This window comes from Ambystoma mexicanum, chromosome 6q, assembly GCF_040938575.1.
Source record: "Ambystoma mexicanum isolate Mex_15411 chromosome 6q, UKY_AmexF1_1, whole genome shotgun sequence".
Classification (NCBI taxonomy): domain Eukaryota; kingdom Metazoa; phylum Chordata; class Amphibia; order Caudata; family Ambystomatidae; genus Ambystoma; species Ambystoma mexicanum.
In genome coordinates this window covers 356,214,481-356,236,769 of record NC_090937.1, presented here as the reverse complement: position 1 = coordinate 356,236,769, position 22,289 = coordinate 356,214,481, and the positions used below count along the sequence as shown (strand labels likewise).

Here is a 22,289-nt window from a genome sequence, read left to right as displayed (position 1 = left end):
TAATGAGATCCACCTGTATTGGACAGTTAAAAATGGTGTCCGCATTTGCAAGAGAAAGAGAAGCCGAACGGAAGAAGAAAGAAGCAGAACCACAGGAGCAGGCAGAAGCACAGGAACGAGCCGTGCTGGTGACAGCAGGTGTCCTCAGACAGCCACTTGTAGGCAGTGCTTACCAGAGTGGCATAAGGCCACAGAAGATACCACAGGCACCATAAAAGGACCGCTGGTGATCCGGCAGCAACAGCCAAGCTACCAGTCCAGAAGCAGCAGGCTTACCGGCGGACGAACGCAGAGCCAGCAGAAGAGCTGAGAGGAGGTCTGCAGTGCGGAGAACGCCATCCAGAGCTGAAAGCTTCACTGTAGCAATGTGCCATTGGTCGGAGGCACTGCCAGACAACGATGAGTCTGCCCAGAGATGTTGGGGACTCCAGAGCATACCGACAGGCATGGAAGCCATTAAGAACTTATTTTGAATACCGACCAAGTAGAAAACAAAGACAGAATTCACCCAAATCCTCACGCATTAGATGTCAATATGGGCAAGGTTGGAGCCAGAAGCCAATGAATTCTAATGAAAGAATTAAAAGACAAAACTTTAAGAAATCTCCATATACGAGATATCAATATGGGGACAGTTGGAACAAGTGTTGCCAAAAGCAGATTAATACTACTGAAGAATTTCTGGAACTTTTATTATCCTTAAAATGTAAATTTTTAGACAATGCCATTTTTTGTATAAAAATAAAGTTTGAATTTCTTCACCTATTTACATCAGTAGGCCTCCTGTATATTGTTCTATATAATCTATCATGCACCCGATGATGATTTTCATTTTATCATATATATTATTCTTCATTCAGGGAGTAACCATATTTCATGCTCGGATAGGTTTTCTTAACAAATATAATCTCTAGTCTTCTTTGCATGGCGACTGTTATGGCTGAAATGTTAGAAGGAGCAGGATGACAGTGTTTGTTTGTTTGTATTATCTTTCAGGTGGATAACAAGAGTTAGTTATATTTCTTGTTTATTTGTCCAGCACAACCGTATATGAATCAGAACCCCACGGGGTGCACTAATCTGCCTCCTTCTCTTGACTTGAATAGTTCCTTTAGCAGCAATGCTGAAGAGAAAATGTATTTCCACACGTGCCAGTGCATTCAGAAAGTTACATCTCTGTTCCCTTAAGTGGAAAGGCATTAATTCCTAAGCCAGTGTTTGTGTTTGGCTAGAACACTTTTGCTTTCCAGGAATACCAGACTTTGGCTTTGATTACCCTCCCCTTACACTGGTTGTCATGGGTGTGGGAATGGCCCTGGGACAGCCCACTTCCTTACTGTGGGGACCCAGTGGTGGTGATCTGGGAATACCCTTTGACTTCCTCTTGGTCCAGCATCCACTATCCCATGGTGGCCATCATCCCCTATGACTACCCCACTGATGGTCCCCAATGTTAGGCAGAGAACTTTGTCACAGATCCTTCTTAACAGAGTTCAGAGGATACTTCAGCTGCTGTGTCTCAGAACCTCTTGAGGATGCTTCTATGTGTTCTCATTTCCCATTCCTGGGGTTCTGTTACTAATGTGAGGCAAGTCCAGGCCTTTGACCACTACAGATGGACAAGTGCCTGGTTTGACAGTGACTTGTGGGAAGGAACCTGGACTTGAGATATCAAGGATTGTCTCCCTGTCTCTAACCGACTTGTCTCTCTTGTGGGTCACAAATTGACAACTCGTCCCATCCACTGTCCTTCCTCCTTGCATTCTCGAAGTGAACTCATGTGTATGTGGACCCTTGTCACTCTTCTGCTCACACCCTGGTTATTCACTGTCTCTTCCAGCACCTTCTTGATACTCCAGTCCTCAGCCCTTCCAGCCATGCTATGGTTCCTCATCCCCTATATACAAATGTCACTGCTTGATTATAACTCAGATTTGTCAGGATGGTTGTTCTCTAGATCAAAAGAAACACAAATAGTATTTTGCAAGCCTCTACTCAAGGTGGGGTCCTCTCTTCAGTGGGTGTATGGTATTAGCCAACAAATGTCCTTGTGTTACAAACTAAACAAGTCTTCAGGATTTCCATAGAAAATTGTCTTAAGAGCTCCAGGGCCTTTCCTTTGTTTCACTCAGAGTCTTTAAAACCTCCTTCATTTTGGTTGAGCGGAGGTCAAATGCTCTTGGAGCCGGTCGGCTTCTTGGGAATTCTTTTTGGCGTTCTTGTTGCCCGTCTTGTTGGGGATCTGGTATCAATGCAAGCCACTCTCCCAGAAGTAAGTCGAAGTGTTGGACCACCACAGAGGAATGAGCACCTGGCTTGTCGGTGACCTCTGGAAGGGAGGTGGACTATCAAGAGGTAACTTTTCCAACAGTCACTATTTCGAAATACCAAAATGTGGAACCAAAAGTGCAGGAAAAAAAAGGTGAATGCCTTTTTTTAAAAAATGTTTTATTTTTTGGGGGGTTCCCCTCCAACCCCCCCATTTTTTTAAAACATCTTTTTTTTGCTAACTAAACAAAACTAAACCTTATAAAATAAAAAACAATACATTCGAAAAAAAACTCCTCCTCTGACCTGATTCTCTCCTCCATCTCTTCTGCTGTTCCTTTCACCAGCCTCCTCTTCTGATGTTACCCCATCGTCCACATTCTAGTCTCTCCCTTTCACCTCTTCCTCCTCCTCTATTCTTAGTCCCTCCTCCACCTCCTCTGCTTTAACTTTCACCGCCCTGCGCTCCACTCTGTCTTTGCTGCTCCTCTGATGTCTCCTCTCTGCAGTCGTCTCTAAATGTACACTCTATCCTTCTCCAAACCCCCACACCTATTGTCCTATTAAATTCCCATATATATGGCCCTATCCACTCCCCATGGAGCAGGCTGTCCATAAGCATTTGCACGTGTAGATATTGTATCGAGAGGAACGTGGCTTCCCCACTTTCCTCAGAGAATAGTAAAAGCTGGTCTGCTGTCTCGAATTCAGTTCATGTACAATGCATGCACAGATGACCCTGAACTCTGCACTTGTCAGCTGGGGCTAGCTGCTCTCCAGCAGTGGAGTGCCAGGATGCCTGAGTGAACAACTTTCCCAATGATGGTTTGGTAAGTGTACTTACCTGCCGGCAGTGAACATAGTGTTCTTCCAATGTGGCGGCAGCCTTAATATTGACCGCATTATGCATCATTCCAGTAAGGTTTTAAGGGGCCAGATGACTTGCCAGGGACATTATGGCAAACCCCTGCCCCTGAACAATGTGTTGTGGGTGGACCAGAGGGTGCTCCCTAAAGAAACCTGGTCCTGCTTCTTGGAGCGGTTGGTGCCAGCCAGCCTCCATGGGTACCTCTCCACACACCTCAAGGGTTATGCAGGGGACAGTGTCAGAGCGGAAAGAGGAAATATAATAATGGGAAGATAAGTCAGGGCATAACATGGGTATATAACATGCACGTTTAAGGCTCCTTAAGATGTGTTTGGAAGGATTGAAATAGAATCATGTGAATGTAGTGATGGACGACTGGTTAGCAGCTTTAATCGCCTCTGGGTTGCCACTAGAGGAGAGAGTTAGAGAGGCCTGCAGGCCAAGTGATAAACAATACAAAAAAGTTCACATCTGGCATTACATAATCCATGTACCTAAGGCACCAGAGTTGATGCAGAGGCCGGCCAGAAAAGGTTGGCAATATGTAAGTAGCAGTTTGGAGATGCTTTGTTTCCAAATACTTGTATACTTGTGGTTGCAGTTTCATAAGCACAGAGGCAAAATGTCAATAATATTTGGGAAAGGAAGGGAAAGAGGGGCATGTTATTGATGAGAAAACTGTTGTCGTGCAGAGAATAATACAGAATATTACATTTGGGGAAAATGTCCACATTGAGTGTCCAGACATGATGGGTCTCATTACAACCCTGGCTGTCACGTAATGAACGGTGCCGGTACGGGACCGGCACCATTCATTACAGGATGCCCTATTATGAGGTTCCCTTGCGGAACCCGCTCCAAGGTTGGAATGACCCGGTAATTCCTCATTGAAGGAACCCTGTACTGGAACCCGGTATGGAGGCAGCCATGCCCTTATTAAGGACATGGCTACCTCCATACTTGTAATGAGGCCCAATATCTGCATTTGAAAGAGCTGGGGCTTGTTACTGGAGTGAGCCAATGGAGTAAAAGGTGCAACACCAAATTTACATCGCAAAGTGGGGCACAAAAGGGGTGTGATGGTTTAACCAAGTAAATGCTGGCAGACAAGCAGCTGCTGGCTGATTGGGATTTGGCCACAGGAGAGTGGCCCACCAAAATGGCTGAACAGAAGACATTTTACCTGTGTTGTTTGAAATGTCCTTCCTGACAAAGATTCGCCCGATAGTTAATTATCTTTGCTAGAGGGGTTGGAGTGGGATTCAAGTCCCAACCCATGAACCAGCAAGCCCATGGCAACCTTGTGAACCCATAGTAGGCATGGACCAAATTAGGAAAGTCACTGGACAAGGTTTGGAATGCTTGTAAATCCTCATGCCAAACGTGGGAACTGATCCACAAGGATGAGAGGAATGAGGGTAGCAGTAGAGATCTTGTATTTTGTCTGGCAACAAATACTAATATTGCCTGCAGTTCTCAAAGTGCTAGGAGTACCTTGGGGATAAGTGTGTAACAGGGGAATTAAATAGCTTGGAGCTGAAGTGCAACCAAGAAGGAATACACCTATGACCCTAACTTATTGAGTCTGGTCTTCTTCCGAGAAAGGGGGAAAGTGTAAAGTTTAATTTAGCTGCACATTGGCCAATGCCTGGTCAGCTGATACCAACTGGCAGCCATTTGAATGAAGATGACTGGATGCAAATAGCTTTCGCTGCAGTACGCGTATTGGTAGGAGTACCAGTCTGCTGTACCTAGAAGGAATACTGCTCTGAGGATGATATTGCGGCAAAGGCAATGGGTCCAGAGAAGTTTGGAGAGAGTTGCCTGGCACTTGGACAACAAACTCTCAAGTGATTAATACAGAAAATCGCTGACATGTTTTCCATCTCTAGCACGACAACAGCGTGAGAAGGGTCTTGCTAATGTCTGTACCATAAAGAAATCTGCCAGGTGCTCTAGCGGCCCCCCATGTGGTCATAGTGGACATCTCACCATCTGGACCAACTGGCAACCAACTCTATGATGTCATCTGTGGATGAATTAAAAATTATTTGGCCATTACAAGCATTCACACTCTCCAACCACAAACAGAGGTCTGCTCTTGATGCTTGATCCAGGATAATTGTCTCAGAAGCAGGGAAGCCCTGTACAAGGGGAGTAGTTCTGCAATGCTGAAGGATCCGGCAACACAGAGGGGCCAGAAAAATACCTTGAATTGATTGGTAAAAAGGCCAAGAAATCATGTTAGCTGACAGATGAATTGCCTGCAAAAATCCCAGTAAGACTCTTTGTGCATCAAATGCTCCTTACAGGTTGTACGTTTTAGAATGTCTGTGTCATTTAAAGGGGTATGTCCATTTACTGGTCTTGGGAACAACCTTAAATGTCATAGTGTACCAAAAAACCTTACCAGAAAACTGAGGCTGCAAAGCAGGTCGATTGTCAAGGCCAAGTGAGTGTGGGGTAGCACACGATATTGATCCATTTGAAAGATATCATTCAAGTAGGTGGGGCTGGAAAGACAAATATGACAGGTGTTAGTATTTTGGTGAATCGCCCTGGAGCTGATGAGAGGCCAAAAGAGAGGCACTTGAATATCCAAAAGCAACCGGCCTAGCAGAAACTCAGGAAGCGGCTTGAACCAGAAAAATGGAGAGCAAAATGTGGGCATCCTGTAAATTTAGGTACACCGTCCAGTCACCGATCTTGGAGGATATCAAGCAAGAAGCAGTTGTCGAACAGTTTAGAGAGGCGATAAATGAGCCAAGAGTTGACAGTGCAAATATTGATGACTAGATATGGACAATGGAGAGGTAGGTAGAAAAAGCCAATACAATAGAAGTGGGATACAAACAATAAAGGCAAGGTTTTAGATGAGTAAACAAATGGGGGTGAGGTATGCACTCTGGTTCCCAGCTCATACAGCCTCCCACAGTCCAGATGATGTTCTCCTGCAAGCGCTTTCGTGCCTCTCACACTCATCAGGGAGGATGTCTGTTCACTTGTTGATGTTTGGTACAGGTTTGTAGCGTCAGGGAATTCTGGTAGCTACAGTCCATGAAGGCAGCCAGCCAGGAACCAACTCTCTATCCCATTACACAATGTAAATCCCACAGTGGGGGGGGGGGGAGAGGAAAACAATAGTGTGGCTTTCCAAAGTGGGGAATGTGTCACCCTGGTGCTGCTCCCCTGTAGACCAGAGCACCCAAATATTTTTGCAAACAAAAGGGGGTGAGGGGTGTACCTTGGTTCCCAGCTCATTCAACCTCCCACAGTCTAGGTGATGTTCTCCTCCAAGCACGTTCATGCCTCCCACACTCATCAGGGAGGCAGTCTGTTCAGGTGTTCCTGTTTAGTACATGTTTGCCTCAGGGAATTTGGGTTGATACAGATGAATATGGATAAGGATCTGATTTGTATGAACCCTGACTTTGGCTCACATAAATGTCTTAGGGTGGGGCAGGCAGGTCTTCCCTTACATCTCTTACAGCAGGGGTTACCAGAAGTTAGGTTCTACTAACTATCTGCTATATTTAATTGTCATATGCGATAATTTGCTCAGGGATGCTTTGGAATGAACTATGCCAACCAAACCATATATATCTCTCAAGTGCATCGCTAGAATTTCATTAGAACACTACCAGGTGGCAGGAAAGTAGTATTGCTCAGGAAAATGCTGATACACAGTGCAGTGTTGAGGACGTATTAAATAGAAAAAAAGGGTGGGAAAGTCAATAGACATATACATAGCACCAAAGCCCTTCGAAAACTGCTCTAGTGGACACAACTCAAACCTATCTCAGCTTACCTATCCCCAAAATGTAAGGGCCAGCAATGCCTTAGTTGACTTTAAGGAAGACCTGGAATATCAAATGGATGCAATAAACCAGTGGAAAGAAGTACAGTATGTGACCTCCTTAAAGCAGGGAAATCACACAGTATCTTGTTTTAAAAAAAACGTTTTATTATGGCTATTTAGTTCATGTGAATTTATCTTTGGGAATCAATCAAATGCTGGACATCTGTAGGAGTTACAGGCCTACATTAGATGGTTAAATAGCGGAGGTAAGTGGGGGTCAGGGGGCCGGAGTCCCCACAACATAGCATTTATCACTGACATGCTGTTATGGAAGCAGGGAATGGTTGATATTTGCAGTTATTGGGATCATGTAACAGTACTGAAAAAAAGGAGAGGGGTGAGCTGAAGAGGGGGGAATCATCGGGGAAGATAATGGGGTAGGTGGGTAGAGGTATAACGTATGGCATATGAAGATCGTCCTCCCTGAAGAGAACGTGCCTTGTTAGGGGAGTTTTCCCAAAGTCCTCTGGAAGGTAGGACTTCACAAAACTATCCTAGTGTTTTGACGATCCCCAACTCTTAGTATCAGTCTGTACTACTCATGCAACTTTGGTAGAGTGGCAGAGCAGTCAGGCTTATCATTAGAGGAAGCTGTGAGCTGTAGGTAAGTACACTGAAACTACTTAGTAATGCACATCAAAGAAACACTTACTCTATAAATGTATATTAAAATATATATTTATTATATTTACACAAGAATCACTTTTAAACACTTAGCACATTGAACCATGACACATAAGATTACTTCAGGATACTTTTCAAAGGCCACTGCTAAGTTTGTAGTTGCTTGTGGTTACAATTGTTACAACTTTTGACAGTAATTACAGTTCTATCGTATTATCGGTAATAACGTGCATTTGCAAAACTTAGAAGAAATACGGTAAAGACATTTACTCTGCAAACACATATAAGATAGTGACTTTTAGGAAGGAAAATAGTTGGTTATTGTTAAACTAGCAGGGGTTGAGGCTCTATAGGCAGTTTCTTCGCACAGCAAGTCTTTTAAAGTCCAAAGTGCATCCCGAGCTAAAGGCAGTTCGGAGAAGTCTCTTAAGGCCTCATCACGAGTCTGGCAGTAACCCTTAAATGCGGCGGTAGCGCTATTACCGCTGCATTTAAGGGTCCACCAGATCATGGCTTTGGCGGATTTTCCCCCAGCTTTGAGCTGGGGGGAATCCACTGCAAAATTGGCGATTTTTGGCACGATTACCGCCGGCGGGAAATCCGCCGGCTGTAATTGCGCAAATTTTCCCCATTGGACCCAATGGGGAATGAGGAATTCCCGAATGGGCCCAATGGGGAATGGGCAATAACCCTTCCACCATACCCGTGATCCGGCGCTAATAGGGTTTGGCGGTAGGGCTATAAGCGCCGGCGCTAATAGCGCCGGCGTTACCGCCCAACTCGTGAGGAGGCCCTAAGTCTTGACAAGCAGCAGAATATGAACAGTTCCTGCGGATACTATCTAGTCTCTTGTCTCTAAGATGCAAGAGGATTCAATCAACATTGGAGACCCTATTAAAGGACTTGCTAAATGGACACAAGCAGCAGCCTGGGTCGGAGGTAAGAGGGGATTGCCCTGAACTCCTCTACGTGCACTGCAGCACTCTGGAGTGACTTTTCGAATCAAGGTAGGCAATACCTTTTCCCCCAGAGTACATTCAGTTAGAAGAAATGTTTATGACTGTATTCTCCTCAATGTGGCAGCGCTGGACCTCCGGATTCTTTGGTGTGATGATGAAAGGCAGGACAATGGAAGGATCTCTCAGCAGCAGTCTCGAGGGAGGACCTCTGGCATGGATTTCAGCAACTTCTCTGGTCACTCCGCGGTTTTGGAGCCTTTTCTGCAGCACCAACAAAGGGTGTGATTCGCCCGGTCAATCTTCTTTGGTTCCTGAAGTCCTGCACTCTGTTGAGGGGGACCAGGATGGGTCGGATTGTGTCTCTGGAGGTTCACCTGGAGCTCAGCAAAGACTTGGATAGATTCAGCCTTTCCACAACGATGCACATCAATTGGGCCGGAGGTCTCCTGGTGTTGGGGTTCTGCAGCTCTCTGGAGAGGCACAGCACTTCGGCAGATGGCTCAGATTAAAGTTCATCTTGGGACTGGTTGTTCACACCAGTGAAAGGGAAGGAGTTGTCCTTTTCGGAGTTCCTCTGTCGATCAGAAGTCAGAGTCAGGACATCAGTGGTCACTTCACAGTGCTGCAAAGTGTCTGCAGGTGTCTCTGGTTGTCTTCTTCGGTTACTTCAGTTTCCAGTGGTCGACTTGCCTTTCACCTCAGGAACCTCATCTTTTATTTAGTATCAGGACAAACTGCTCTGCAATCTTTCTCCGCAGTTTACAGAAAGGGGAGGGTGGCTGTCCAATCCAGTGGGCGCTGGTTCCATTCAGGCACTCAGGCAGTAAAAACTCATCCCCTACTTCCTGCCTGCCCAGACACACTGGAGCCTAGACGGGGACACCCAAGGGTTCCCACCATAGGCAAAACACACACACAGGGCTCTCCCTCCCAGGATGGTAGAAGAAGGGCTAACAAAGAGCAACCATGCTGGTAATGGCAACAAAAGGAAGGAGCCACACAGTTAGTACTTGGGTGACCCTATTGTGCATAACTGTGGCTATGGACATAGCCTGCGCTAAAAAATTACACAATAGTTGGTAGGACACGTCTCCTGCCACCAGCTATAACTAGAAGGTTGTAGATGTGACTGAAAAGTCACAGGAGCAGAGAGAAGGAGGTTACTAAGTATCCCTTTGGCACTCCACTTAAGGTGGTGTGTGCCAATCTATCAATGTTTTAGGAAAGATACAAAGTATCTCTCTATTCATAAGAACTGTAGTTACTCTAGGATATAAATAGATTCTCAAAGGAGGGCCAAAAAGGGTTCCCAGCAACACTGCCCATAAGAAGCAAGCTGTGTGCTGCAAAAGTAAAATACAAATGCCTTAAAATAGATATGGAGGAAAGTAGACTCCATAGGACAGTAAAACACAGAGAACAAAGTTCCAAAAGACAGAACCCATGAGAATGAATAAGTGTAAAAAGGCTCCACTCATTCATTTTTTAAAGAAAAAGGTCCAGAAGTCCAGCAAAAAGTGCTGGGGGTCTCACTAGGAGAGGGGATGAAGCATAAAAATGATAAATCTCCCTAACAGGCCTTGATTAGTTTCGGAATTACACAGGGGTGGGGACATGTCTGATGTTGAAGAGTGTGAGGCTCTACAATAGAAGAGCATAGACCAATAATGCTTGTTTTCTGGTTCCTTCATGTTTTGCATTTCTGCTGGTCTTGTCTGGCCAGGTCCTAACCTTTGGTAATACGCTGAGCACCAGAGATGGTAACTTTGTCTGACCGGTTGGAGGGAGCATTCATGGTGATTGATAGCTATCTTTGTGTATGATGCAGCTGGCATTGAAGGCGATGCATGCTTGTAGGGGTAGCCAGAGAAGTTCAACAATGCCATTCTTCACGAAACTCAGCTGGTGGAGGATGAAGCGATCAAACTCCAAAGAGACTAGAATAGGTCCTGAAAGCCACAGCTGATAGTTTAGAGGCTTGAGTTTCCTCTTGCACAAGTGGAAAAAACCCACAGATTTTTAAAGAATGTATTTCTACAGAGCGGTAGGCGGTCTAACCCCCGCACACAAACAATCACCTTTGCAGAAGGCAGCCGAGAAGGGTGCCACCTGCAAGGTCACCCTTTTGCGTCCCCCCTCCATCCCTGTGTTGATTATGGGGGATCCACCCGCTCTTCCATCACACTGCATTACCCCGCAACCACACCACCAACACTACCCCCCCCCCACTTACCTCAAATGGCTCTTGAAGAGTTCTGGCTTCCAACCAGGCCACACCCCCTACAAGCCATCGTACAGGATGCAGCATTCTGTACATCAGCCAGTAGAGGGTACGGTTTAAAGACCACAGTCACTACAAGGTATTCCCCATCCATTTGTATCCCCTGGTATTGAAAGTGTACAAAGAGAATACGGAACGAGCCCACTTTGATGACGAGTTTAAATTGTCAAAGTTCATAGTGATTGAAAAACTGGGTAAAGAATGGAACTGTTATTAGCGTAGATATGGAAATAACTTTCACTCATTTTGGTTGTAGATTTCTATTCATGAATATGCACAATATGGGTTTTGGAAGGGTCTTTGTTCAATTGGTATCCCCAGTGCATTAGGGGATTATGGGCATGTGTTGAAGTAAATCGGAAAATGCCCAGCGTCTTCCTAAATGAAAAACAGGAATGAGCCTTATGTATTAGGTGAAAATGTTAGTGGCATATTGCCAAAAATGCCATCAGCATTTGGTGTAATTCAGGGTGTGTGGCAGCTGGATGAAAACAGAGTTGAGCAGCGGGGAAAGGTGAGTCGAGTTGGGAGAGGCTGTGACGGTTGGGGTAAGAAATATATGATATGCGGTTTCAGAGGTTGTCATCCCCCAAAAGAAGAGAAGCAGGGAAAACATAGCAGTGTTTCGAAGCGCAGCAAGGCAGGAGGGGGTGAGATGGAGGGAAAAGTAGCGATCCTAATAGGCCTTACGACATTCAGATCGTGCAAGTGCAGTAACAAGAAGTGCAAGAAGGGGAGGGAATTCAGGAAAGGCAGGAACTGGTTGGGAGAGCCCATGAGAAGAAAGTGCTATGGAGGCCAGGTGGACAGGGCCAGGGGAAGCAGAGAGTGAGGGGGGTCCACAACTATGTGCAAGACAAACCAGCCAACAATAGGTGGGGGGGTTCAAGCGGGAAACTGCAAGAAGTGGCCAGGGTCACTGGGGAACAAGGGCAGGGGTAGACTGAGCAGGGGAGGGCCCGGCACCCTATATAACTCTGAAGGAACCAGGCCAACAGTCTCAGCCAGAGGGGAGATTAGCAGGAGGGGCAGAGGGAGACGGAAGTGGAGAAATGGAAGGTCTTGAGAAGAAGGTCCAGCTCAAGTCTGAGAGGGACAGGGAGGCCATTCCAGGGGGAGGCACATGTGGGGTAGAAAGATCTACCTCCAACTATCTGCTTGAGGAAACATCTGATTTGTAGAGAGTTAGAGGTAGAAGAGCAAAGGGCTCTAGAAGGGGGGTATTTAGGGAGAGAAAGTTGGATATAGCATGAACAGGGCCTCCAAAAGCCATGTGGATGATGCAGCGGGTCTTGAATTTGATCCTTGCAGCAACGGGGAGACTAAGTGGAGAGATCCTAGGGCTGTAGAAATGCAGAGCCTGGGCTTGAAGCCAAGGATAAAACTTGCAGTCCGATTCTGGATTAGTTGAAAGGGATGAAGGGAAGAGTTAGGAAGATTGAGGTAGCAGTTGTTGCAATAGTCCAGCATAGAGCGAACCAGAGCTCTGGAGACATTTCTGGGGGAAGGTGAGGAAGGTAGAATGCCTCTGGGGAGGTGTAGGTGAAAGTGGGCCTTCTTAGCCATGTCAATGATGTGACGGGAGAAGGAGAGAGAAGAGACGAAGATGACACCAAGGTTTTTAGCTTCACACAAGGGTGAGGGGAGGGGGCCCAAAGATGTTGGCAAGGAAGGAGGGAACAGGGGTTCCAATAAGAAGAATCTCTGTCTTACTGACATTAAGGCAGAGATTATTAGTAGTGCACCATGCCTGGATACCAGACAGGCAGTCAGGAATGAGAGAGGAAGAAGAGGAGGTAGAAGAGGGCAGCTTGAAAGAGAGCTGTGTGTCATCAGCATAACGCTGAAAATTATGGGAGAATGTGGAGATCAAATGGGTTAGAGGGGTCAGGTAGATATGAAGAGCCAGGGGGAGAGGATAGAGCCCTGAGAGACACCACCGGTGGAGAGTGAGAATGTGGAGAGGAAAGGGCTCAATAGAACCTGGGAGAGTCAGTCAGCTTGGAAGGAGGTCAATCAGCCGAGAGCCAAGTCTGTGATACCAAGGGTGTCACAGAGCCGTTTTATCATGGTGGCGTGAGTGACTGTGTCAAAGGCATAGGAGCGGTCAAGAAGGATGAGAACAGAAGAAGAGCTGGAATCAAGATTAGTGAGCAAGTGTATGCAGGTCTTCAGGAGAGCAGTTTCTGTGCCTCTGGCAGCTCTAAAGCCAGACTGGTGGTCGTGGAGGCAACCAACAGATTTAGTGTGGGTGACAACCTGGGAGATGTCAAGCTTCTCCAAGAGCTTGCCCAAGAAGGGGGTTGTAGAGATGGGGTGGTAATTTTCAGGACAGGAAGGATGATAAGAAGGTTTTCTGAGGAGAGCGTGCACAAGTGATTGCTTGAGGAGTGAGGCGAAGGATCCATTGGCAAAGGAGTGATCACAGAAATCGACCCAGGCTGGAGCAAGGGAGACAATGTTGTCCTTGATGGTTCTGGAGGTACAGGGGTGCACCTGTTTGGAAGAGACTTTCATAGAAAGTACTTGTCTAGAAACCTCATCAGGTGTAATTGGCGATAAAGAAGGGAATAGAGGGGGGGGCATGAGAGCTATGTCAGGCCTGAAAGAAGGGGAGGGAGAAAGTTGGGAAGTAGAGGTGAGTGACGAGAAGATGTCCTGAGTTTTAGAGGTGCAGTGAGAGGCAAGAGAAGTGCAGAGTGCCACGGTAGGCAGAGGAGAAGTGGAGAATGCAGTGGGGTTGGCGAGTTCCTTTCAGATTTTAAAAAGTTCAGCCGTTTTGTTAGTGACCATGGAATTGCGGGCATGGATAAAGGCCCTCTTCTTAGAACAGATGGCTGGTCTGTATTGTCTTTGGAGCAAGCGACAGGCCAGTGTGTTAGGGGATGTGCTCGAGGGCTGCCACTTCCGCTCAGCTACTCTGCACTTGTGTTTCAGAGCAGCCAGATCAGAGTCGTACCAGGAGTTACACCGGCATGATTCTGCTGGTATGAAGATGCTCACATAATTTGCTCCCAGTGTTATTCAACCAGCCAAATCACTAAATCTGTCCATCTTCTCACCTGTTCTTTCACATCGCAATCAGACTTTTGGAAGGAATGAAGGATGCAAGCAAGTGATTCAAAGTTCTCAATTTTGCATTTGATATTTTTTTTAATCTTTGATCTCGCCCTGTCCTCTTTTGGGGGCATGCAGTTCCACATGCCTTTAGGAAAGGAGTAATTGTAATTATATGATTATAATTAGTTATTTATAACATGCTTAATATGCATAGGTTTCTAAGCATGGACCCGAGGTTCAAGCCTGTGTTGCTCTGCGTCGTCTTGTTTCCAAGGCGAATGTTTGCCCCTGAGCTATCCTCCTGAGACTTCTGAGAAGTGTCTTGGTTAAGGTGTGGCACTGTACAATCAGCCTGCCCCTAGTTTTACCCTCTCTAACTCCTTTATTCCAAGAATCCTCACTTTGGGCAACTGTGGATCCAATTCATACATTTCTCAGGCGGGTGCCTCTGATCAGATTTTAGGGCAGTGGCATTGAAAGGATATTAGCAATGTTAGAGTTTGGTTTTCCCACGGGGTGCCCAGGCCCTGGAGCACCAGTGTACCCAGTGCCCCTGCCGTATCCTCCCTGCAGCCCCAGTAGCCACAAAGGTCCTCAGATCTCTGGGATCCTTTCACTGTCCCTACTCTACACTGTGTAGGTAGCGTGTCTGCCCTTCCAATCCCACTGCTCCAAGGGAATCGGGGATGGGAATCATTGATTCACAATATGCACGCAGATCAACTCAGACAATCAAACATGGAGGGCTTTGGTAACTTCCTCAGCACTGTGAATGTAACTCATGAGCCACTTTTGGTAGTAAAGTAAATGACATTGCTCCATATTAGTAACTTGCGAGGGACAATCAGATCGTATTTAATCGATCTGATTGGCCCTCGCTGGGTCGTTGTTTGTCTGAGAAAGACTCACACGGTGCACTTCGGAGCACCATGTCCCATGGAGTTCCTTCCCTTTCTTCGTCCCGTCGCCATGGAAAAGGTGAGCCATTTTCCTTGTTTTCTTTTTTTTCTATCTTTTTAATAACTGCCATGAAAAAGGAGAAGGAACTGCCTGTAGTCCCTTCTTCCCGATACATGGCGGCCATTTCTTTTGGGTTTTTTTTTGTTCGAGTTGAGAAACGGTTGACACGGTTCTAGGTGCCTTCAATGCTTTTCCGTCAGCCTTAAAATGTGATGCAGCCAGAAAAGCATTTGTCTTTGGCGGGCGGAGTGGATGTGGCCGGCAGACAAGTATATTTCGGGACGCTGGCCAAATTGAGGAAAATGCTCAAAAGTGCTAAAATGGGTGGTTTTAAATGGGTGTTTTTAGATCTGAGGCATTCTAACGTTCTCAGTATTCATTTAATTAGTGAAAACATAAAAATACCCCCGTTTTTGACCTTTTTGGAACCAGTGATGACATGTCAAGATGGCTCTTTTCAGTTCTGCTGTGAGCACGTTTCCAACAGCTGGATGCTGCATCAGATGCTCGCCTGGAATTCGGAACAACCATGTGTTCCTTTGTCCCCCACGCTGCCGCTGCGTGTTTAGCCGACTCAGAAGCCTCTAAAAAGGATGCCAACGCTCCCGTTGCCATGGGAACATCTATATTAACAAATACTGCCGCCCAAATCACTGCCGCCTGTTGGCCAGGTCCTTATTCCCTGTGTCCGCTTGCCTGCCCCTCCCCGCCTGCTTTATATGGAAGGGGAGAGGGCCGTGAGGCGAAGCCGATGCGCGAAGGCCAGTGCTCTTTTCAGCTCTGCTGCGAGCACGTTTCCACCAGCTAGATGCTGGATCAGCTGTTCGCCTGGAATTTGGAACAACCATGTGCTCCTTTGTCCCCCATGCCGCCGCCGCGTGTGTAGCTAACTCAGAAGCCTCTAAAATGGATGCTATGCTCCCGTTGCCATGGGAATATCTATATCAACAAATACTGCTGCCCAAATCACTGCCGCCTGCTGCCCAGGTCCTTATTCACTGCGTCCACTTGCCTGCCCCTCCCCTCCTGCTTTATATGGAAGTGGAGAGGGCCGTGAGGCAAAGCCGATGAGCGAAGGCCAAGAGAAAGGGCCAGTGCTCTTTTCAGCTCTGCTGCGAGCACGTTTCCGCCAGCTGGATGTTGGATCAGCTGCTCGCCTGGAATTTGAAACAACCATGTATTCCTTTCTCCCGCACCCCCATGTGTAGCCAACTCAGAAGCCTCTAAAATGGATGCCGACGCTCCCGTTGCCATGGGAACATCTATATCAACAAATACTGCTGCCCAAATCACTGCCACCTGCTGCCCAGGTCCTTATTCGCTGCGTCTGCTTGCCTGCCCCTCCCCTCCTGCTTTATATGGAAGGGGAGAGGGCCCTGGGGCGAAGCTGACGAGTGAAGGCCCAGAGAAAAGGCCGGTGCTCTTTTCAGCTCTTTGCTGCTCGTTGTCTGCTGCCGGCCCAGAGCATATGTTTGCTGCCCTAGGTAAGCGCTCTGCCTCTGCCGACTCCTGCCGCGTTCATGACTTCTCCCAGTCACGAACACTAGCCCTCAGGTTAGCACAACTAAGGGCCCGGACTAGTAATGCCCTCCTCACCTCCCTGCCTCCAACTATAACCACCCATAACGCACGTCTTCTTACAAGGTTCCTGGGGCCCCCACCACCTCTAACGTCCACACTCCTGCACCAGATATTCCAAGACGTGTTGGTTACGGATGCCTGATCCTTCTACTACAGCTACAGCAGCCAATCATCGTACAAAGCCTACTAAGACTATGCTATCTGCCATCCCCCTACAGAACCAGCTCTCCCAACCACAGACTCCAACAAACATACCAATACTCACCCCACTAGGGTCACTACTAAGAACACCCCTGCCACGCTACTGTATGTTGATATGAAAACTGCTGTTTCTATGCCTATGACCCCCGCTGCTTCCATTGTAAATGTAGTGCCTCCACATTTAACGACCCCCACCATGCACTGTGTTGATATGAAAACTGCTGTTTCTATGCCTATGACTCTTGAAAATGTGACCCCCACTGCCACCATTACGAATGTTAACCCTCTTGCAACTCCTCATGAACCCCACCTTAAATGTGCCTAGGTCAATGCCCGCTCCATCAACGCACACGTGCTAGACATCCATGACCTCATAATCTCACATAACTTAGACCTCCTTATGGTAACCAAAACATGGCTACATGAAGCCTCAGGCCCTGCACTAAGTATGGCTCTCCCCACAGGTTATTCAGTCATTAGGCAAGACCGCCCTTCCAAAGGTGGAGGCGTGGCTCTCATAGCCAAAGACTCCGTCTCAATTAGGAAGGTTGACAAAACCATGACCAACAACAGTGACTAACTTCAACTAAAACTCAACCTCTCTCACCACTGCACCATCACTATTCACCTTATATACCGCCCCCAGGCCTCATAGGCAACTTCCAGGCCTCCCTCACCCAACTCCTTTCAGACAACCTAAAGAAAGCCTCCAAAGCCATCCTGCTTGGTGACCTTAACCTTGGCCTTAATGACACCAAGGACCTAGCAGCTAAAGCACTAAACTCAGCCCTCCAGAACCTAGGATTCTGCAACACCATCACTAGCCCCACCCATACCCATGGCAGGACGCTCGTCTGGATTGCCCACCACAACTGTCCTACACTCATCACAGGCAATGCACCAACCCCTTGGTCTGACCACCATATCATCACTTTTGGCATCCCTGCTACCAGTACATCCTACCGCTCAGGTACCCCCTTACCACCTACCCTAGCACGAAGCTCCCGCCGACTCACTAAGGAAAGACTCCTCCCATTCCTACAAGGACCTACCTTCCAACCACCCTTCGCTACTGACCCAGAGGCCCTTTCCCTAGCTTACGACACTGCCATCAAATCAGCAATAACCTTTATTGCCCCGCTCAAACCCAACAAAGCCAAACCCACTAGTGACACTAATGCGTGGTTCACCCCAGATCTCATTGATCTCGGCACCAAGAAGCAGACCGCACTAACACAATGGCAAACTTCCTGATCTAACTCTAACAAACTTAACTTTAAAACACTCTCAAGATAATACAAAAAAAGCAAACAACAGTGCAAAAGCCATCTCCTTTGAATACAGAATCGCTGAATCCAAATCCAACACAAATGAAATCTTCTCCATATTCAGAGAACTGGAGACCCCCACCCCCGCCCCCTTGAACTTCATCAAAGACAAGGCGTGGTGTGACAATATCCAAACAGCCATGCGCAACAAGCTCAACCTCCTCCAAGCCAAAATCCTAACCGCCCAACAATCTCTAGCCAACACCCCCACCCCCGTACCCACACTCTCCCCAGACACCATCACACACTTCTCCTTCAAAGCCATTCATGAAAAAGACATGGGCAGCCTCATGAAAACCATAAAACCATCCAACTGCAAAGGTGACACATGCCCTGCTGCATTCTTCCCTCGCCCCCTTCCTGACAGCCTTCATCAAAGCCTCCTTTGCCACAGGGATAGTCCCTTCCTGCCTCAAGGAAGCTTGGGTACGCCCCTTGTTATAAAAGCCCACCCTAGACTTAGAGGCGTTGCTAGTGGGGGCTAAGGGGGCTATAGCCCCTGGTCTTTTGGTTGTAGCCCCGGATAGAATCTCAGGGGCTACAACCAAAAGGCTAGCTAGCCCCCAGTCCCGACAGTTCTGACATTAGCGTAGCCCCGGGTCTTTTCCAGACCTAGCAACACCCCTGCCTAGACCCTACATCCCCCAACAACTACAAGCCCATCACTACGGTCCCTTTCCTACTCAAAATACTGGACAAACCAGCCTACCTCCAGGTACAACAATTCATTGAGGAAAACAATCTCTTAGGGTTGCGACAATCCGGCTTCCGCCCAAGCACGAAACTGAAACCACTCTTTTAGACCTACAAAATCAGATGGATGATGCCAGAGACATGGGGAACGCAGCCCTGTTTCTCCTCCTAGACCTCTCGACAGCCTTTGACTTGGTTGACCACAGCGTACTATGCCACAAGCCTCACTGCCACTGCCAAATTCTCCACAGGTGCTACAGCCTGGATCACCTCCTTCCTTCAGGGAAGGTCCATGCAAGTGTTCTCGGACATAGCCATCTCTCCCTCCATCATGCTATGTGGAGTGCCTCAAGGCTCCTGCCTCTCTCCAACTCTCTACAACATCTTTACCCGCCACCTCTACCTCATCTTTGAAGCTCTGGGTATCTCCTACACCTACCATGCGGACGATACCCAGATCCTCAGCACTCTCACAGGTAACTATGACACCGACGCCACAATCCTTAATAATATCTACAACACCATCCAAGCCTGGATGGCAGCTAACGGTCTGTGCCTCAATTCTGACAAAACAGAACTCCTCCTAGTAGGATCCCCTGACACACTCAAAAACCATGACACGCAGTTCAGCCATTTCACTATTGACTCTATTAAGGTCGCAGTAGTTGACGCAGTGAAAACCCATAGGGGTATATCTTGACTCCAACCTATCCATGACCACACAAGAGAATGCTATAGCCTCTGCAGCAGCATACCATGCAAACTGCTAAACGCGGTAAGGCCGTTCCTGTCCAAAGAAATCTGCACTAACATAGCCAGGGCCATCACTGGCTCAAGGCTGGACTATTGCAACGTACTCTACCTAGGAACATCCACCAAAAACCTGGAAAAATTGCAAGTCATCCAGAATAGTGCCCAAGGCATTTCCGAAAAAGAGCACATATCCACTGCCAGAAAGCAAGCGCACTGGCTCCCAATAAAAGAGCGGGTGATGTTCAAAGTGCTCGCTATCACCCATAAATGCATACACCACTCAGCACCTGCCTACTTCTCACAAAGGATTCATCCATCTACCTCAACCAGGCCAACTAGAACACTGTATTCAAATATGCTAACAGTGCCCCAGGTAAAAAGAATGAGAGCAGGGGGCGCCAGCTTCCCCTACCTAGCGCCCCTTCTCTGGAATGCACTTCCACCAACTCTTTGTGCAGAAGAATCACTCCTAGCATTCCTAGCATTCCGAAAAGCCATGAAGACCTCATTATTCACATAATGAATCCTACACTCCTCCTACTCAATTCATGGTGCACCCTTAACCACGACATCTATGCTCAAATGTACCTAATGCTTTAATTTCCATGTACTGCAACTATGTTAAGCATGAATTTACTAATGCCCAGTGCTATATATGATTATCCCTTTTGCCATCCCTGTAACTACGCTCCCCACAAGTAACAGCGCCACTATGCCTATGGGCTGCTTTGCGCGCTATACAAATGCAAATAAATAAATGGCTCAATGTTAATTTTTGCAGCTAATAAAACGAGTGAGTCGTTCATGTGTTACATGTGGGATGCTTTTGTTTATTAACAGAGAACTGAAATTAAACGTTTTAGAACTGGTGGCAGGTAGCTGGCATTTTTTGAGAAACTGTTTTGAAGCAGGCTTGCATTTGTTATGTACATAAGTTGAAACTGTCCTAATGTGTCTGACCATTTTTTTGCATGTGTTTTCTTTCACAGGCAGAGCTGGAAAAAGTGCTGAACATGCCCAGTAATAGAAATAAGTTGATAGTAGTCTGCTACTCCTCACCAGATTGCAGACTCTGCTCGATAACAAATCCTTTTATAGCAGTAAGTACTGTAGCAGATATTAATGCCCCGATTACTTAACAGTAATCTTCATTACCCTGAGTCCGGATCTTGCTCGTCACAGACCGAGGGGTAGCCAGGATTGCCTAAGAAGTGGGGCCTGACGCTAATGTAGTTGGGCTCACCACAGTGAAATTAACGTCTGTAAATTCCCACACAGAGCTGCTGAGTGGGCATTTACAGATTTTGGGTGGGCCTTGCCTGCTCAAGCCCTACCCTGTCTACGCCTCAGAGACCTGATTCCCTCCTACTCTACCCGTACCTTTGGGAGAGCTTGAGGAAAACCAGGCTGAGGTTAGGGGTTGGAGGGGGCTTTCTAGTAACATCTAAAGCAAAAGACTAAACATACATACATATGGAGGTAGGTCTTAAGCAGTCCTGAGAACCCTCCACATTAATGTGGGAAAGGGTGTTTTGGAGAGACTGCGTGCAGAGGCGATGTTTCAATGAAGTATGGACTGTGACGAGGAAGCTGAACGGTTGGGTAATGCCATGTTTGCTCCATGCTTTGCAATTTTTGAACTGCTCTGCTGTTGTTCCTGTGATCTGAAGGAATCAGAGTAAACTGTACAGAACCCCTCTTTTCAAATAACAGCAGGTGCACCTGTTATTCTCTCTGCATTGGACCCTAATTTAAACCTTAAAAATGTAAAACCTATGTGCGAGCACTTTTAAATATGTGACATGTGCGCTGCAAACAGGTTTTCTAGTGCCACCAGATTTTCTGTAGCACCAGCATACAACACCCCTGATGGAGCAGTACATCAACCTAGTTGAAGGCATTTGTGTCCCAAGATGGGCCTCCTGTGCCCCTACTGCTCAGATGCATTTGTCCCAGTTGTGGTATGTAGTTTGGTTGTAGAGGTGTGGTGTTCTGTAGTTTGTTGTCTTATGAGAGGGGTGTTCAATTGGCAGGTGTTTGTAGTTGGGTGGCTTAGTTGGCATGCATATTGTGTGTTGAAACATTGAATCTTTTGTGGAGTCGATCAGTCGGAGACCTCAATGTCCAGTCAAGCCTGGCCGGACATACAGCAGATCATAACATGGCATAGTGTTCTGAATTTCACTTAGCAAATGGCTTGATAATTTAGTGGCCATTGAATCATCCCATGATTGGTCTCGAGACCCTGAGAAGGTTAAGACTAGGTACATTTTGATTGCTATGGAAAAGAAACAGAGAAGGAATCCACAGACTAGTAATACCTGTGCTGTTGACTATGAATGTATTTAGTTGTGGATTCTTCTGGCTCAGTTTTTGCTTGACATTGTCTCAAATGCTGTATTGCAATCTTTGTGGCCACAGATTTCATAGTAATCGTGAAGAAACTGAAGTACTCATTTGCCATACATGCACAAAGCTACAATTGTAGCAATGCTGTGCAATAATCTCCCAAGTGCATGTACTCACATATATGAATATATCTGGTTGTCAGCTGAGCCTGCAGGTATGGGCACTATGTCCGAGGCATGGACCCAAGCCTACTCACAGCTGAGCATGATTTGAGGCATGGCCATAGGGGTGGGGTAGGAGTCATTGTTGCTTTGGTAACCATAAACAGCAAATGTCTGTGGTTTTTAAGTTGTCCATTGTAACCATTACATCCCATGATTTTCTTTCAGTGGATATATTCCAGAGATTGCCACTGCACCTGCATGGTTATGTTTACGTTGGCACTTTTTGAGGTGCCTATAACTTTTGTACCATTTGATAAATCTTCCCAAAATCTCTCTCAGAA

At 46.8% G+C, this 22,289-nt stretch overlaps 1 protein-coding gene across 1 annotated transcript in view; it reads left to right on the top strand.

Annotated features, from left to right (window-relative positions):
* Nucleotides 1-22,289, top strand: part of LOC138516039 (thioredoxin-like) — a 180,561-nt gene that overhangs the window by 54,854 nt on the left and 103,418 nt on the right. The window contains exon 2 of the mRNA XM_069630846.1: nt 20,425-20,535. Within this exon, the coding sequence (XP_069486947.1) occupies nt 20,425-20,535 (111 nt within the window). The remainder of the gene's footprint in view (nt 1-20,424; nt 20,536-22,289) is intronic.